General features: G+C 34.3%; 1 protein-coding gene across 5 annotated transcripts in view; it reads right to left on the bottom strand.

The window, feature by feature from the left end:
* The window catches only part of ATRNL1 (attractin like 1), a 777,769-nt gene that overhangs the window by 605,120 nt on the left and 154,870 nt on the right, over positions 1 to 17,779 (bottom strand). For all 5 annotated transcript variants that reach the window (XM_042908168.1, XM_042908169.1, XM_042908170.1 and 2 more), the window contains exons 14-17: positions 15,627 to 15,759; positions 11,290 to 11,471; positions 5,858 to 6,071; positions 3,156 to 3,344 (exon numbers count right to left, since the gene is read on the bottom strand). In XM_042908168.1, the coding sequence (XP_042764102.1) occupies positions 3,156 to 3,344; positions 5,858 to 6,071; positions 11,290 to 11,471; positions 15,627 to 15,759 (718 nt within the window). The remainder of the gene's footprint in view (positions 1 to 3,155; positions 3,345 to 5,857; positions 6,072 to 11,289; positions 11,472 to 15,626; positions 15,760 to 17,779) is intronic.

The raw sequence follows: 17,779 nt of genomic DNA, 5'->3' as shown, positions 1-17,779 counted from the left end.
AGTGGTCCAGTTTTTCCAACACAGTTTGTTGAAGAGAAGATCTTTTTTCCATTGGATATTCTTTCCTGCTTTGTTGAAGATTAGTTAACCATAACATTGTGGGTCCATCTCTGGGTTGTCTATGCTGGTCCATTGATCTATGTGCCTTTTTTTAAAATTTTGTAATGTTTATTTTGTTTTTGAGAGAGAGAGAGAGACAGAGCATGAGCAGGGGAGGGGCAGAGACAGAGGGAGAGACAGAATCTGAAACAGGCTCCAGGCACTGAGCTGTCAGCACAGAGCCCGACACAGGGCTTGAACCCACAAAATGCAAGATCATGACCTGAGATGAAGTCAGATGCTTAACCGACTGAGCCACCCAGGAGCCCCTCTACGTGTCTATTTTTGTGCCAATAGCACATTGTCTTGATGACTACAGCTTTGTAACACAGCTTGAAATCCAGATTCATGATCCCTCTAGTTTTCTTTTTTTTTTTCAGGACTACTTTGGCTATTTGGGGTCTTTTGTAGTGATATACGTATTTTAAGACTGTTTAGCTCTGTGGAAAATGTCGTTGGTATTTTGATAGGGACTGGATTAAATGTGTAGATTGCTTTGGGTAGTACAGACATTTTAACAATGTCTGTTCTTCTAGTCCATGGGCATGGAATGCTTTTCGATTTCTTAGTACCCTCTCAATTTCTTCCATAAGTGTTCTATAGTTTTCAGAGTGTAGATCTTTTACCTCCTTAGTTAGGTTTATTCCTAGGTATCTTATTGTTTTTGGTACAATTACAAATGGAACTGATTCCTTGATTTCTTTTTCTGCTGCTTCATTATTAGTATATACAAATGCAACAGATTTTTGCATTTTGATTTTATATCCTGCACTGCTGGATTCACGTATTAGTTTTAGCCATATTTGGGTGGAATCTTTTGGGTTTTCTACATATAGCATCATTTCCTCTGCAAATAGTGAAAGTTGGACTTCTTCTTGGCCAATTTGGATGTCTTTATTTCTTTTTGTTGTCTAATTTCCAAGGCTAAGACTTCCAGTACTATGTTAAATAGTAATGGTGAGAGTGGACATCCTTGTCTTGTTCCTGACCATAGGGAAAGGCTCTCAGTTTTTCCCCACTGAGAATATTATAATTCATATATGGCCTTTATGATGTTGAGGTATATTCTACCTCTCCCTACTTTGTTGAGGATTTTTATCAAAATTAGATGCTATACGTTATCAACGGTTTTTTCTGCATCTATTGAGAGGATCATATGGTTCTTATCCTTTCTTTTATTAATGTGATATGTCATGTTGATTTATTTGTGAATATTGAACCACCTGTGCAGCCTAAGAATGAATTTCACGTGATCATGGTGAATAATTCTTTTAAGGTACTGTTGAATTTGATTTGCTAATAGCTTGTTGAGAATTTTTGCATCCATATTCATCAGGGATATTGGCCTTTAATTCTTTGTAGTGAGATCTTTGTCTGGTTTGGAATCAAGGTAATGCTGGCTTCGTAGAATGAGTTTGGAAGTCTTCCTTCTATTTCTATTTTTTGGAACAGTTTGAGAAGAATAGGTATTAACTCCCCTTTAAAATGTTTGCTAGACTTTCCCTCTGAAGCCATCTGGTCCATGACCCTTGTTTATTGGGAGATTTTTGATTACTGATGCAATTTCTTTGCTGGTTATGGGTCTGTTCCAGTTTTCTATTTTTCCTGTTTCAGTTTTAGTACTGTGTGTTTTTAGGAATTTATCCATTTCTTCCAAATTGCCCAGTTTGTTGGCATGTAATTTTTCGTAATATTTGCTTATAACTGTTTATATATCTGTGGTGTTGATTTTGATCTCTCCTCTTTCATTTGTGATTTTATCTATTTGGGTCCCTTCTCTTTTCTTTTTGAGAAGTCTGGCTAGGGGTTTATCAATTTGGTTAATTCTTTCAAAGAACCAGCTCTTGCATTCATTGATTTTTTTAAATAAAGGATTTCCAGATGAATATATACTTGAACTCCAACTTTTTTAAGGTGATTCTGCAACTAACTGTGCTTGTGGAATGGGGACTCGTGGGCACCTGCAGAGCATATTATTCTCGAAAAAAATTATAAAGTCTGGATCAGTCACAGGAGGTACAGACCCCAATTAGTAGGGCATGAATGAATGGATTCAACATTGAAAAGCAGCTGGAAGCAATGGAAATAAAAATAATCCTTCCTACCTTCTTATTACAAATCTGAACAGACTAATTAATTCATGTCCCTGTTGGAAAGGCATTTTTTGATGTGCTCCAGTTTCAGAGGTAGACTGTGGAAAGATAAACCATATTTTTTGCTAGCAAAGAGCTGAGACCAGTAGCTTCTACATCTTCCCAATCCAAAACAAAAACAAAAACACAAAAGTTGCATGTGACCTCAGATGCCTAGAAGGACACCAAGTGCTATCAGTAATGTTGTGCAATCCCCTTGGCAGCAGCATCCTGATGAAATTTGTCCTTGCAAGAAAGGCCGCTCATAACCACACAGTACCCATATCGTACGTTCAGTCAAGTGCATCCTCCCCCTACAGTCCTTACAAAACATGAGACCAGCAAGGGGCAAGATCTTCTCCTGAAGTAAACCCACAACAAGTCCAGCACTGCCCTGCTGACATGACTCTCCATGTGATGCCAAGACTGCATCCTTCATTTATAGTAGATGTACTACCCCTGATATGCTTGATATTCTTGCCAAAAAATGCTTAACTTAAATCTAATCACGAGAAAAGAATTAGACAAATCCAAGTTGGGCCACTTACAAAACAACTGCTATAGATTCTTTAAAACTATCACAGTCGTGTAAGCCATGGGAACTGTACTAGATTAACGGACACTACAGAAACACAACAAAGCAGTATGTGATCCTTGAAGCAGCAAGCACTTCCGAGAAGTGTTACGCTACCTGCAACACAGACTCAGAGTTAGGGAGACCACAAACAAGGCAAAATGTAAATATACAGGATAAAATAATTAGTAGATTTCAAAATGACAGTATAACTTAAGTGTGGGGTTTAGACCACCAAAAGGTTTGAAAACAGTTAACTATAACACTTTTTTCGCATCTTTCGAAAACTTCTTCAAATGTTCAATTTATGATGCCTTTAAATGAAAAAGTCACTCTGGATAAATACTTACGAGAGCAGGTGGCAGTTTGCCACTCCAGACACTGTCCGTATGGGAAAGAAATGATATAAGCATTGGAGTCAACACATCGTCTCGTGCTACTGCACCACATACACTCCATGCCATTGCTTGTACAGTTGGAGCAGGACGTCCTTAGAGAACACGGCTTTTTGCATGGCCTTGCATTTTGATTTGGACTAACTGGAATAAACCAACAAATATAATTAGTTTATTTGTTAACTGTATTTTATTTTATTTTTTTTAATTTTTTTTTTAACATTTATTCATTTTTTTGAGACAGAGAGAGACAGAGCATGAACGGGGGAAGGTCAGAGAGAGAGGGAGACACAGAATCCGAAACAGGCTCCAGGCTCTGAGCTGTCAGCACAGAGCCCGACGCGGGGCTCGAACTCACAGACCGCGAGATCATGACCTGAGCCGAAGTAGGACGTCCAACCGACTGAGCCACCCAGGCGCCCCTGTTAACTGTATTTTAACACAAGTAGATGGGTTTCATTTGTTTTGCTGTTTAGGGAATGTTTCAAGTAAGCCAAGTGTGGGATAAAAATTATAGCCAAAAATACATGATAAGGTGAATGAAAATAAAGATGAGACGTCATCTCATCTACTTAGTAAATTTATTATCAAATTTGAACACTGTAGTTCTTTGGGAAATTTCAACCCTTTATAAAGTACATAAAATTATATAATTTAAAACCTTATAAACAGAAATGTAGCCCATGACCTGGTTTTCTAGCTTTGGCTAAACACAACATCCACGATCATTACTTACTTTCTTGTTACAATTTTTCCCATAAACATTTCATATCTTATCAAAACAAATGCCCTGTCAGTGAACATGTCTCTCATATAAACAAACAATTAAAATAAAACAATATACTATAAAATCTTTACATGAAATATACCTATTACGATAAATATTTTTTTAATATTACCAAGGATGTGAAGGAACTAGAAGCCTGCACATTGCTGGTGGGAATGTAAAATGATACAACTTTTATGACAAATGGTATGGCAATTCCTCAAACAATTAAGCACAGAATTCCCGTATGATATAGCAATTCCACCTCTGGCTATATGCCCAAAAGATGTGAAACTGGAACTGGAAAAGATATGTGAACACCCATGTCCACAGCATCAGTACTCAGAACAGCAAAAGTAAAAGTAACTCAAGTTTATGCTGACAGATGAATGAATAAACAAAATTTGTATGTTCATATAATGGATAATTATTCGCCCTAAGAATGGAATGAAATTCTAACATATGCTACAATACGGATGAACCTTGAAGACATTATGCTAAGGAACGTAAGCTAGCCATAAAAGTTCATACACTTTATGATTCCACTTATATGAGGTACCTAGATTAGTCAAACTCATAGAAACAGAAAATAGAAGGTGGCTGTCAGGGGCTGAGGGAGGGAGGTACAGAGAGGTATTTTTTAATAGATACGGAGTTTGGGAAGATGAGAAAGTTCTGGAGATGCTTGGTGTTAACTGAGGCACTTACCAACACTGAACTCTACATTTAAAAATGGTAAAAATGGTAAATTTTATGTTATGTATATTTTACACAATAAAAACATTTAAAAAGAGAAAACAATATTCCTTCTCACTTAACAAAAATCCATTCCAAGACAAATACCATATGATTTCACTCAGATGTAGACTTTAAGAAACAAAACAAATAAGCAAAGGGAGAAAAAGAGAGACAGAGAGAGAGAGATGCAAATCAAAAAAGTCTTTAATTATAGAGAACAAATGGATGATTACCAGAGGAAATGGGGGTGGGGGATGGGTTCAATAGGTGATGGGGATTAAGGAGCGCACTTGTGATGAGCACAGGGTGATGTATGGAACTGTTGAATCACTATATTGTACATTTGAAACTAATGTAACACTGCACGTTAACTAACTGGAATTAAAGTAAGAAAAAAATAATGTACACTTCTAGCATTTTATACTGGCTAATAAACCAAATAAAAACTTATAACACAATTAGTACAGGTTTGGAGTTTGAATTCCATAGCCAATATAAAAAAAATTAAAGGTCTATCACCACAAAATGACATATAATGCAAAAAAAAAAAAAAAAACCCATATAACAGAAAAGTTCCTTTTTACTTGCCAAATGAAATAGATCTGTAAGATGAAAATAATTTGAAATAGTTGTTATTCTTAAAAACAAAACTTTCTTCCAAACACTATTATTATAATAGACATAAACAAAATTATAATAGATTCTTACTAGACTGCAAGTAACTATAACCATAAATTCATAATCTCCCTATTTCAACCAAGAAATAAAAATTGTATAAAATAATAAAATTTTGTTATTTCCACCAGTGAATGCTGAGATCACTAAGACTAAATGGGGAATGTGGATCAAGATAAAATTTACCAAAAAATCAGGAAATCAACGTCATAAAAAGATGGTGAGGGGCACCTGCGTGGCTCAGTCGATTAAGTGTCCAACTGGGCTCACAGGTCATGATCTCACAGTTCATAAGTACGAGCCCCACTTTAGGCTCAGATCCTCTGCCTCCCTCTCTCTACTCCCCTTCTCAAAAATAAGTAAACATTAAAAAAAAAAATTAAAGATGGTGAAAGTTACTTCAGGCTTCTAGGCTATCACACATGGAAGACGAGTTAGAAACATAATATTTTTAAAGAAATCTTAGTTTACCACTTACCAACAGGCTTTTCACAAACAAGGCCATCTGCCATAGATGTACAAGGATTAGCTTTTAGGCCTGCCACTGCAGCCTTTTCTAGATAGGCACAGAACCCAGAATCATTTGGTTCACCAGGAAGCCACTGTAATGTTGTATTTGTAAAAGGAGACATGTCTTCCCATCCCCAGTAGGATATATTGATCTTGCGCAAGCCTACCCAAGGTGATACTTTCTGTAAACAACAACAAAAAGAACATGAAAAAACAAGTTGCATATAAAAATGCCACCATTTTCCTCAGCAAATGGTTCATCATCATTAAAAATTACATCTAAAAACATATAGAACTGCTTTTCTAATGACCAAGGGTAATTAACAATTCCAGCACATTTTGGAGAATGATATAGAAAGAACCCCATTTTTAAAACACAGATTTTGTGCTCAAGCTACATGACTGGGGTCAATTATTTAGCCCTTGTGAACCTCAGTTCCCTCTTCTACAAAATGAAAAAATACGTGTCTGATATAAATACCTACCTGATAAGGCAAGATCACTACAAAATTAACATACTGCTGCAGCTACTGCTGTTACTGCTACTGCTGCCATTACTGCTCCTACTGTTGCCAATTTAATCAGTCATGGAGGTAAGAATCTAAAGCGAAGTTGCCATTACATGCACAGTGAGAAAACAGGAAACAAAACTAACAAACTATATGTAGAGGTGAGTGGAAACTTCGTAACATGTTCACAAAAGAACTCAGAAGAATAACGCCTCTCTCCTGGCTTAGATTCTACTGGTACATCAGGACTTTCATGTAATTTTAGATGAAGTTATGGGTCAGTAGGAACCAACCAGGCACTGGGGTTCACTACAGCACACTTGGAGCTAGGGTCAACAGCAAAGTCATGTGCTCACTTCACTCTCCTTCCCCTTTGCAGAAGTTATCTCTCACCATGCTTCACTGCCCTGCATGGGCTTGGGGGTGGGATGATGAAGGTAATGTGAAACTGTCCTTTCTGATTTCTGTGCTTCTCCCAGGTGCTAGAATCTCTTACCTAGATTCCCTAGTTCTTGTAAAGGTATTTTTGTATATGAATGGTTCAAACCAATGTTCTATGGGGGGACAAGTGCTGGGAATTTCCATTCTGTCATCTTGCTGACATTATTCCTAAACACTTATACCTTAATATACATAATATATTTATTTTCTAAGTTACTAAGTTAATAATATTATATTACAGTGTGAGGTGACTTCAAAACTCCACATCATCCTTTTTACACTGTGGACTGTCAGGGTAGATAAAAATATGTATCTGCATTTGAGTGTTTAACAGTATACAAATAAGATGTAGATATATAGATATAGATAGATATAAATATATAGATATCTCCCGTGTTTACTCTAAATATGCTGTATAAATGGTCCTAGAGAACTTATAAAGATAGCTACAGACCTAGAAATTTTCAAAGTGTATAAACATAATAAATTTCACATAGTAAATACTCAACAAATTATTTCTCAGATACAATTAAAATATCCTATGCATATTCATTATGACAGTCGATCTCATACAACCTAGTAGAGTACTCCACACATAGTAGGTAGCCAATAAATGTTGTTAACCAAAGTTCATCAGAACAGGTATGGTTATTTTCCACCATCCAATTGCTGAGACAGAGATAGTATTTAATAAATGTTTCTAATTATAAAAATACACATGCTACTTTGTCTTGCGATCACCATAGATTTCACACATTATTCTGAAAGATATTTTGATAACAAAAAAGCTACGACATTTTTACAGTTCTTGATAATAACAGCAGGAGTCAATCCAGCACAGATATTTCAGATTAATGATTGTGCTTCACGTTACAGCGACTCTGTCTACATTTCCAACTATCTGTAGGAAAGACAAGTCATTTAAAGTAAAATATTACTCCGTAACTCATCATGGTAAGAATCTGAGAGGAGGAGGAAAGAAACAGAAAAATGAAGCCGTTGATAAAACATTGAAAGTAACTATTACCCAGTAAATGAACTGGACAGGCAGTTGAAAATAGAAGACAAATTATAACATTATGAAAATTTACTAAAGGACATCATAAATCACTGCAACATTTCATTAGCCATTTCCGATAAGCAAATGATTATTTGACCGAGAATATTTCTTTAAATTGCCTGAATTTGTCTGTCTTTATTTGCCAAGGGAGGGTTATCTAAGTGTATACAAGTGGAATGACTCAGGATATAACTCATTTTACATAAAAGTATGCTTAATGGAATGTCAACTCGCAGAAGCTTCTACCTTTGCAATGCTGCTAAAGCTCAGCTTTCTAATGAAACAAAACCTTCTTCTATTCTAGAGCACACTAGTCCACAAACTCTCAAATCTATGTTCACCACACAGCCAAAATAACTGTTAGTACAATCTTTATGATTTATAGCAACAAGCAAGAAAATTGAGGAACACAAGAAACCTTGAAATGAGCAACTTCTGAACTTGCACATTTCAAGACTGTAGTGTAAAAACTAAAAATATTACATTTTAAACAAGGAAAAAAAGCAACAGAGCTCTAATGAGGAATACTAGGACTTCCTAAAACTCAAAGACTGTGGATCTACCACTAATAAGCTCTTTATAAGCGACACAATACAGAACTAATTTCCAAACGTTATTTGTAATTGTCCCCCAATGTTGTGATTAAAGAAATAAAGCCCCTGGTATCACAAGAATATAACAGATCTTAATTTATGTTATATGCTCCATACAATTTTAAAAAAATTTACACATATACCTTTTCACATTTTTCTAAAATATTTTTTTTTAACTAGTTGGTGTCTCTCTTACACGAAACCACATACATCTTACCTTCAGAACATTAGGCTGGTAGCTCTTAAACCAAAGAAAAGAAAAAAAAAAAACCATAGGTGTTTCTCTTGCCTCCTTAGAAATATCTTCATGTGCTGGCCAACTCAACACCCTCCAGAAGTTAGCTAGGGCATTACTCTAGGAAACTCCTTAAGACCACATCACTAATTAGACATACACTCTCTTTCTTCATACATCCCATGTGCAACTATCATTATAATTATCACAATACAGTATAATTGTGTTTGTCTTCCTCACCAGTAAAATCTTTGAGAACAGTGATGGTCTTTTAATTTCTATTCTCAGCAAGCCGTAGATTGCCAAGTACATTGAAGGTGCTCAATAAACATGTACTAAATGAATGAATACTGGCCCATTCTTCACAGAAAAACAGCTACAATTCACACAAAAATGATTTCACATATCAATCTGCATACAAATTTGGTAAGTTTTTTCTTTATTCTATTAATATCAAGCACATGATAAGTGACAGCTAACAAATATACTGTGATATCCATTTCAAAATTTTGAATATTTATAAAAACCAGTGACATAATTTAACCATTTTATTAAAGCGTGGAGCAGGGCTTTGGCTCAACAATTAGAAACTCACATTAATAAGTTAAATCATCTGGTATTGATACTCATAAGAAGTATACATTCTGATATCACCAAAAATGTAGGCAGTAACAGTAAAGTGATGTCCATAAAAAAATTTCAAAAGTGAGTGTCCTTAAGTCCCCTTAATTTTTTGTAACATTTATGAAAACTGTTCTTATATCATGCTTTAAACACCAGATATATATTCCTCTGTTATGAGTAAAAATAAAATCAGTTACCCGTTCTTCACCATAAATCAGGAATGATCTGAAGAGATTAAAGGTCCTAATACAACTATACAGGGCGGTGGGGCCAGCGTGGCAAGGAGAATTTGTCATTCACCATGGAAAAATTAAAATACTCTGGGGCATATCCTTTTCAACAATTAATATAAGTATTAACTATTCATCAAATAAATTCATTTAGATACCTACGAATTCTAAATAATGATTTCTAGAAATAGTAGTAACAGCAGCAGTCCAAACAGTGATACCAAAATAACAACGCTTAAAATGCAAACAATAATGATAATTACTGTAAACACTCAATAAAATTTATACTCTTTATATGCATTATCTCACTTTTTTTTTCACAATAAACATGCAAAGTAGCTATGATTATTACCCCTGTTACAGGGTTGGAGAGATTAACTTGCTACTAAGTTTTAAAGATAAGCAGTATGTCCAATTCCATGCTCTACATCACTTTGATAATACTGTCCTCAATGCTTCTTTAAAATCAGCTATACCAAGAAAACATTATGTATTTCTATGGCAAGTAATTGGTAACATTTGCTCTAAAATAGTTTCAAGCCAAAATTGTCTCCTCTGTCCTATATGGAGTGGAGTTCTGGAGTATCAATAGAGTATTTGTCCAAATAAAAGCCATAATTGAAGGTCAAAATAAAGTTGTTGAAATCTGGTGTAATACAGTTTCACACATTCGTGAGTAACAGATGTATTAGAGACATACATCCATTATTTGTATAGAAATTATGCCACTTTGTGCATTATTTACCATAGGGTGTGTATGTATATGTGTGTATATATTTATCTTCAACAGTAGGCCAAAACTAATACAAGTTTCAGATTTAAGGTATATATTATTGTTTAGTCTTACCACTTACTTGATCTCTTTTGAGTTCTAATTTTATTTTTGAAACAAAATGCAGAAAGCTTCTATGATGCTATAACAGTTTATACTAGCATATTTCAATTAAGCACATGAACTAAATAAAGTTTCTCATAACTAGATTTAGTAAATTATTTCCAAATCTCCTTACATAATCTACTCTTAAGAGTTGACTATATTTTAATATCCCAAGAGTAAAAAATAAATACTGTGAATTCCTATTAGAAATGTCTTATAAAATAATATCTTGATACAATTTTCAAAGAAATACTCAATTTTTTACAGAAATATCTTCCATAAAACTCCCTGAAATATTGAAACTGTTTCTAGGTGTTGTATGTTCCAATATCTTCCACATACTTTACAAACTGGTTTTTGTCCTGCTAACCTTTATTACATTATTTCAAGCAAATCAACACCTAGAAAATCACATAATTCAAAAACCCAACTCACAACACACATACACATTCACCGAAAAATACATATAACCAATGTGTTGGGTCTAGTGTTTTAATTATAAGGGACATCTCAAATTATGAAGTAATTACGCTTCAGAACAAATTCTTAAATTTTATGCACATGTATTTTAAGTGTATTTATTCATATGAAATGACTTCTTGGTAAGAAATGCAGTGGTTTACTGTGTAAAACCAAGATGTGTAATCTAGAAAACTTTATTCCCAAATACATATACAGAATAAGTCCACTGCTAATTGATTTTTGCAGTCAGTTTCACTTTTACCTCCAAAATTTAGTAAAAATAATTTATTTAGAAGCAAAAAGAATGAACCATTGCTAGTAAGTATAGGACTTTCTGCATATATCCATAATATAAACAAGAGTTATTACCTGTTGTGTATACTTCTGTATTTCATCCAGAACAAATTCTACTTCTTTTGAGGTTGTTAATGAAGCAAGATTTCCACTAAGATTATAGCAATAAAGTTTTGCATTGTCATAGCTTTCTCTACTGGAATTGATTCTAAGACAAGCATCACCAATATGATTCCATCCTTCTCCACAAAGATGAGCTAGTCAAAAAAAATTATATCTTATTTTTAGATTATCAAAAAGCATTTATATTTTTCAGTTATTTTAGAATTCTAAATACAATTTCTATATTTGTTTAAACAACTTTTAATGATAAAAATTTTAAATATATCAATATAATTTAAAAAACAAAACTTATCTAATAGTTTGGTGGAAAAGAAGAACAGAAGATCCTAATTTTTTTCTTTAATTCTTAAGCACAATATAAGCTATAGCTCTATAATATCTGTTAAAATGTGTTGACTGTTTGCAGGGTTTTTTAGTGTACTGGCATACGGTATGTTAACTAGTAAAATCACTACTGTATTTACATCCCAGGGTCCAGCTTACATTATGCAAGATCACCTTAAAGAAAAATAACCAGCATATAACAAGCAAATTCAAAGTTATTCCTCTTTTCCAAATCTAATTTCCACAGTTCAGGTATACTATTTTAATATAAGTTGGGTTCTTTGATTCTTTAATTATAAGTGTGGAGAGAGAAGTATCATTTATGTTTAATAAAGAAGCTATAATCTTTGCTTTTTATTTATTTATTTTTAATGTTTATTTATTTTTGAGAGAGACAGACAGAATGTGAGCAAGCAAGCGGCAGAGAAGAGGGAGACACAGAATCCGAAGCAGGCTCCATGCTCTGAGCTGTCAGCACAGATCCCAACACGGGGCTCGAACTCAAACCGCGAGATTGTGACCCGAGCTGAAGTCAGATGCTTAACTGACTGAGCCACCCAGGCGTCCCATAATCTTTGCTTTTCGATGTTTATTTTTAAACAGGTATGCAGGTCTTTCTAACATTTAAACACACTATTCAGTAATAGTGGTTGATCCTTATAATACAAGTTGAACTTAAAAGAGTGCCTATTGTCTAAACCATATTTATAAACACATTATAAAGTTATGCTCTAGCATAACTAATTGAGACTGAAGTGCTTCATTAAAACACTGATCTATAAAATTTGACTACATTTTAGTTTCCATACCATATTACATTTATCAGTGCCTTCCGCCCTTTCAGCTTTAGATGGATTGGTACAAATTTTATGGAATTGTTCTAAAGCTGCAATTCTCAAACATTTGGTCTCAAGACCCCCCCTTTTTTTTCTTAAAAATTATTGAGGACCTCACAGATCTTTTCTGTAGGGATTTTTTATCTATTGGCTTTGATCATATTAAAAATTAAAACTGACCATTTAAAAATATATGTATCTATTCACCTAAAATTGGAATTTAAAAATGCATTACAAACATAGTCTTCCATCCTTGGGGTGTTTTTGCCTTTATGCTATACACAGGCCCAAAGGACATGTATCATCAAATTCTCTCCCTGAGGGACAGCAGCCGACAGTTTAGGACAATGGCATGAAAAAAATTAAGATGGCCCAATGAATGAATAGAGGGATGGATAGACAGAGCAGGGATAAAGCAGAGCAAAATGTTCATTGTAGAATCTAGGGTAAGGGTAATGGGTCGGTGTCCTCTCTACCATTCTTTCCAGTTTTCTATATGTTTGAAGATTTTCATAATAAAATATTGGGAGATAATCATTTCAACTTAAAATAAATAGTGTATTTTATTTTACAAGAATTAGAGTATCCAAAACAAACAAAAATTAAAAATAGTGTAGCTGCTGTATATTTTTGCAAATCTCTTTAATGTTGGTTTAATACAAGACAATTGTATTCTCATATCTACTTCTCCAATCTATTAGAATCATGCCTTTAGAAAACTCCAGAGTAAACCCATGACAGAATGAGAATTTAAAAAGCAAATAATATTTTAGTATTACTAGTTTTGACCTCATGGACCCTCTCAAAGAGTCCATAAACAGGGGCCTCCTGTTCTTTAATAACTGCTGTCTTACTGAATTGGGTACCACGAACAGTACCTAGAACACAGTAATCTCTCAATAAACTATAATTGTCATTTAATAAGATTGTTTATAATACTTTTATTTTCTTTTTCAGGCTACACCTATAGCACTTGTCTTCTGGAATCCAAAGTACCTAATTACTTCAAGGAAGCAGTGCAAAAGCTTTGTTCAGTTATGGCTTTTTTTTTTTTTACCTTACTGAATCAAGGAAGGATTTAAATTTCTTTTGCATGTCTCCTTTTCTGACAAATACCTAGGTGAAAAATCATACAAATGGACACAAATACATGTGTCTTTGAGACTAAACTGAAGTATATGGCTGACCCAAATGTTTTTATGGTTTAGGCTTTTATAGTATTGAGCATCAACTCAGCTTCAGAGTTAAATGAGAAGCAGTAAATTTTTAAAATGCGTTTAGTGAGATAAATGCAAATTTCCGAGTTTATATGAGATCAATGAAAAAATGCAATTCACAAGTGTTCCTAGAAAAGTGCAACAGGGGGCGCCTGGGCTGCTCAGTCAGTTAAATGTCCGACTTTGGCTCAGGTCATGATCTCACAGTCGAGTTCAAGCCCCACATCGGGCTCTGTGCTGACAGCTCAGAGCCTGGAGCCTGCTGCAAATTCTGTGTACTCTCTCGCTCTGCCCTTCGCCCACTCATCCCTGTCTCTGTCTCTCAAGAATAAATAAACGTTTAAAAAAATTTTTTTAAAGTGCAACAGTATAGACAGTGTCCTCTATTTACAGCATTCACTTCCTTGAGACCAGCATAGGGAAAAACAAACTTTACCTAGTTGGTTGCTTAGTAAATATGAACGTAGAACACAGGAAGTTAGTTTATAATGCGTTTTATATTGTATTTGTTGTATGGTATTTATTATTCTCCACAGAAATAGCCTGGCCAAGTGGAGCCCTTATACCAAATCAAAATTCTTTCCTGGGCAATGTATAGATAACCACTTATTTTTCCAAACTTCCACTGGCAATCAAATTCTCTTCTTCTTAAAGCAATATTCCTTTAAACATATACATTTATCTGTGTTGTCAGCACAGAGACCAAGATGGGGCTTGAACTCACGAACCGTGATTATGACCTGACCAAAATCAAGAGTCAGACACTTAACTGACTAAGTCACCCAGTTGCCCCTTGTGTCCAAGATTTTTAAAACAACATTGTAAGTATTTTTACTGATCTACATGTTGATTTTAGCATTTAACACTCAGATATCAATGTTACTTTCAAGTTTAATATCACCTCACTATTGCTTCTCAAAACCTAGCAGTTCATTAATATTCTCTATTTTTTTTCAATGTGAACACACACATGCATGTATCCCGTTTAAAAACTTTAAATGTCAGTATATAAACAAAACCTAAAATTTACATAAACATTCTAGAATCTTAATGGTACTTTTGAAGGCAATCTATTTTTTATTTTATTACATGAACTTCCAAGCATGACATAAATCCTATGATGCAATTTTCAAGGACGTTTTAGAATTACGTAAGTTAGAAATTTTTCTCTGAAAAATATAACAAAACAATCAAAAACCATGGAATACAGAAAAGCAAAACACTGAACTGAAATAAAACACCCAGTTAATAGTTACACCTGCCATTTACAAACCATGCAACTTTGAACAAGTCCCTAAACAATGTATGTCTCACTTACCTGTATAACAAGAAGATGGAACTGGTTTAAGTATCTATATTACTTTTTGATTTTCTAATTTTATCTCTTATATTTAAAAGGAAGAGTACTCAGGGTTTACTAAGAAGAATGATACATGTAAAAAATAAATTAAAATTGCTTTTTTGAATGGACTTTGCTCTGCTTTACATAACTTAGATTCTCATTAAATCATATAAAACTTATTATAAATGTTATAATTTATAATAAAAAGTAGTAAAAATAGTTCCCAGAATTTCAAAGATAAGAAGCAAATCAAATAGATCAAATGTTAACATTTATTAAAATCTGGATATTAGCCTAGGTGCTTATTATTTTCTATATTTTTAAGACAGAATTTTTTAAAATTAAAAAAAGATTCTGATCAAGTCAATAGTATTATTATAATAAATAGAGAAATCATGAACATCTTAGAAGAACTGGAAGGAAACATACAAATTATTTTTATGGAAACAATGCTATTATTACTCCAATATTATCATTTATTTGAAACTGGAATGTCTTAGTTAATGCTCTTTACTATAATGGTATTCATCTGTAGGCTATAAAATTCATTTACCGGACTGAAATCTTTACCTGGTAAAGCCTGGCATTCTTGCTGTCGCTGATCCCACTGGCAATTCAAGTTTAGCGAACAGCTTTTACAGCTGGTAAGTTTGTTACAAATCTGCTCATTTCTCACATGACATTTGGTATAGTTTTTCACGGACTAGAAAGTTAAGAGATAAAGCATGTTATTTTTTACCTCTGTATAGCAATGATTTTTAAATGTCAATGTATATATAAATCACCACGTGAATTTTAAAGTTCAGATTTCTGGGGTGCCTGGGTGGCTCAGTCGGTTAAGCGTCCGACTTCGGCTGGGGTCATGATCTCACAGTTTGTGGGTTCAAGCCCTGCGTCGGGCTCTGTGCTGACAGCTCAGAGCCTGGAGCCTGCTTTGGATTCTGTCTCCCTCGCTCTCTGCCCCTCCCCCGCTCATGCTCTGTCTCTGTCTCTGTCTCTCTCTCTCTCAAAAATAAACATTAAAAAAATAAAAATTTTAAGTTCAGATTTCTAACCCCAAATCCAACTCTACTGAATCAGAATCTCTCTTACTCATTTCTTTAAACTATAACTGCTGGAACTAGAATATATGCTTATTGGAAATAATTTACAATTTCCACAATCTGAAACAGAAACCACCAAATGAAAACCTACTCTATTAAATCTGATAACAAGCTTCCAATTCAATAAATAAGGTCAATGCAGAGTCATTTTTCTTAATGAGCACATGGAACAAAATTCTAGTTGTAATAAAACTATCACGCACTAAGTAGAAATGATAAGTAGTAAAAATTGAAGAGATGATAAACATAAATTATTTTCTCAATAACTCAAACTAATGTTACTCTCACAGACACTAAATAATAATTTTGGTCAACTGACATTTCTCCTGTATCTGTCATGTTTCTTTTAAGGTGACTGCAAAGAAGCTGAAGTTACACTTTGATCAATCCTACTATACAGCGTAATCATATGTCAACTAAATCCCAGTATGAAGAGATTAAAGATTAAAGGTCAAAAAAGAAAAAAATGGGCAACATAGGAACTCTGCAGGTAGTTCCCTACACACACCAAGATTCAGATACTTCACATGATAGTATTAATATGATAAAAATTTTTGGCTCAATTCTTTCCATGACTCTTGAGAAAAACCACAAAGGACTTTAATGCTGCATCTGTGCTCCACTTCAATCTTCATACACACACACACACACACACACACACACACACACACACACACACACATAAATACTCACCTCAAGCTTTCTAATGTAACAGAGCTAAATATTTCTTTTCAGTCAATAAAGTTAACAGTTAAAATTTACTTATAACTATCTCACATATAAAAACGGTTAAAGCAGGGTGCCTGGGTGGCGTAGTCTGTTAAGGGTCAGCCTCTTTTGCTTTCGGCTCAGGTCATGATCTCATAGGTTCATGAGATCCAGCCCTGTACTAGGCTCTGTACTGACAGCACAGAGCCTGCTTGGGATTCTCTCTCCCTCTCTCTCTGCCTCTCCGCAGCTCATTCTCTCTCTCTCTCTCTCTCTCTCTCTGTCTCTCTCTCTCTCTCTGTCTCTCAAACAAATAAACTTTAAAAATGGTTGAAGCAACTTTTATCATCTTAGACAATTTAAATGTCACCCACCAAACATTTATTTATAAACTAGAGTCATTTCCCATGCAAAATACATTGCAGTCACCTCCATTCCAGAGGTGTTAATTTCTGTAGAGCAAATTACATATACTATAAGGTAACAGATAAAAAGTAACTAAATAGTAATTAATGTTCAGCTTTATTCATCCTAAGAAAATCAGAGAAGATATTTTTTATGTTTTTAATGTTTTTATTTATTTTTGAGAGAGTCTGAGTGGAGGAGGGGCAGAGAGAGAGGGAGACAGAGGATCTGAAGCGGGATCCGGCACCCAGGGCAGCAAGGACAATGTGGGGCTCTAACTCACGAACCAGGAGATCATGACCCAAAGTGAAGTCCAATACTCAACTGACTGAGCCACCCAGGTGCCCATATTTTTTTTAAATCTCACATTATTTAACCACCACATTTTCATTCAGAACATATATACTTTTTATTGTTACTTTTTCTAATTCGTAGCTTTGTTTTCATATGGAATATAAATCTTAGCACTATTCTATATGATAATTAGAGTATAGTCCGAAACATTTT

Source organism: Panthera leo, chromosome D2, assembly GCF_018350215.1.
Source record: "Panthera leo isolate Ple1 chromosome D2, P.leo_Ple1_pat1.1, whole genome shotgun sequence".
Lineage (NCBI taxonomy): Eukaryota > Metazoa > Chordata > Mammalia > Carnivora > Felidae > Panthera > Panthera leo.
The sequence above is the reverse complement of the archived record's forward strand: the minus strand, read 5'-3'. Positions and strand labels throughout refer to the sequence as shown.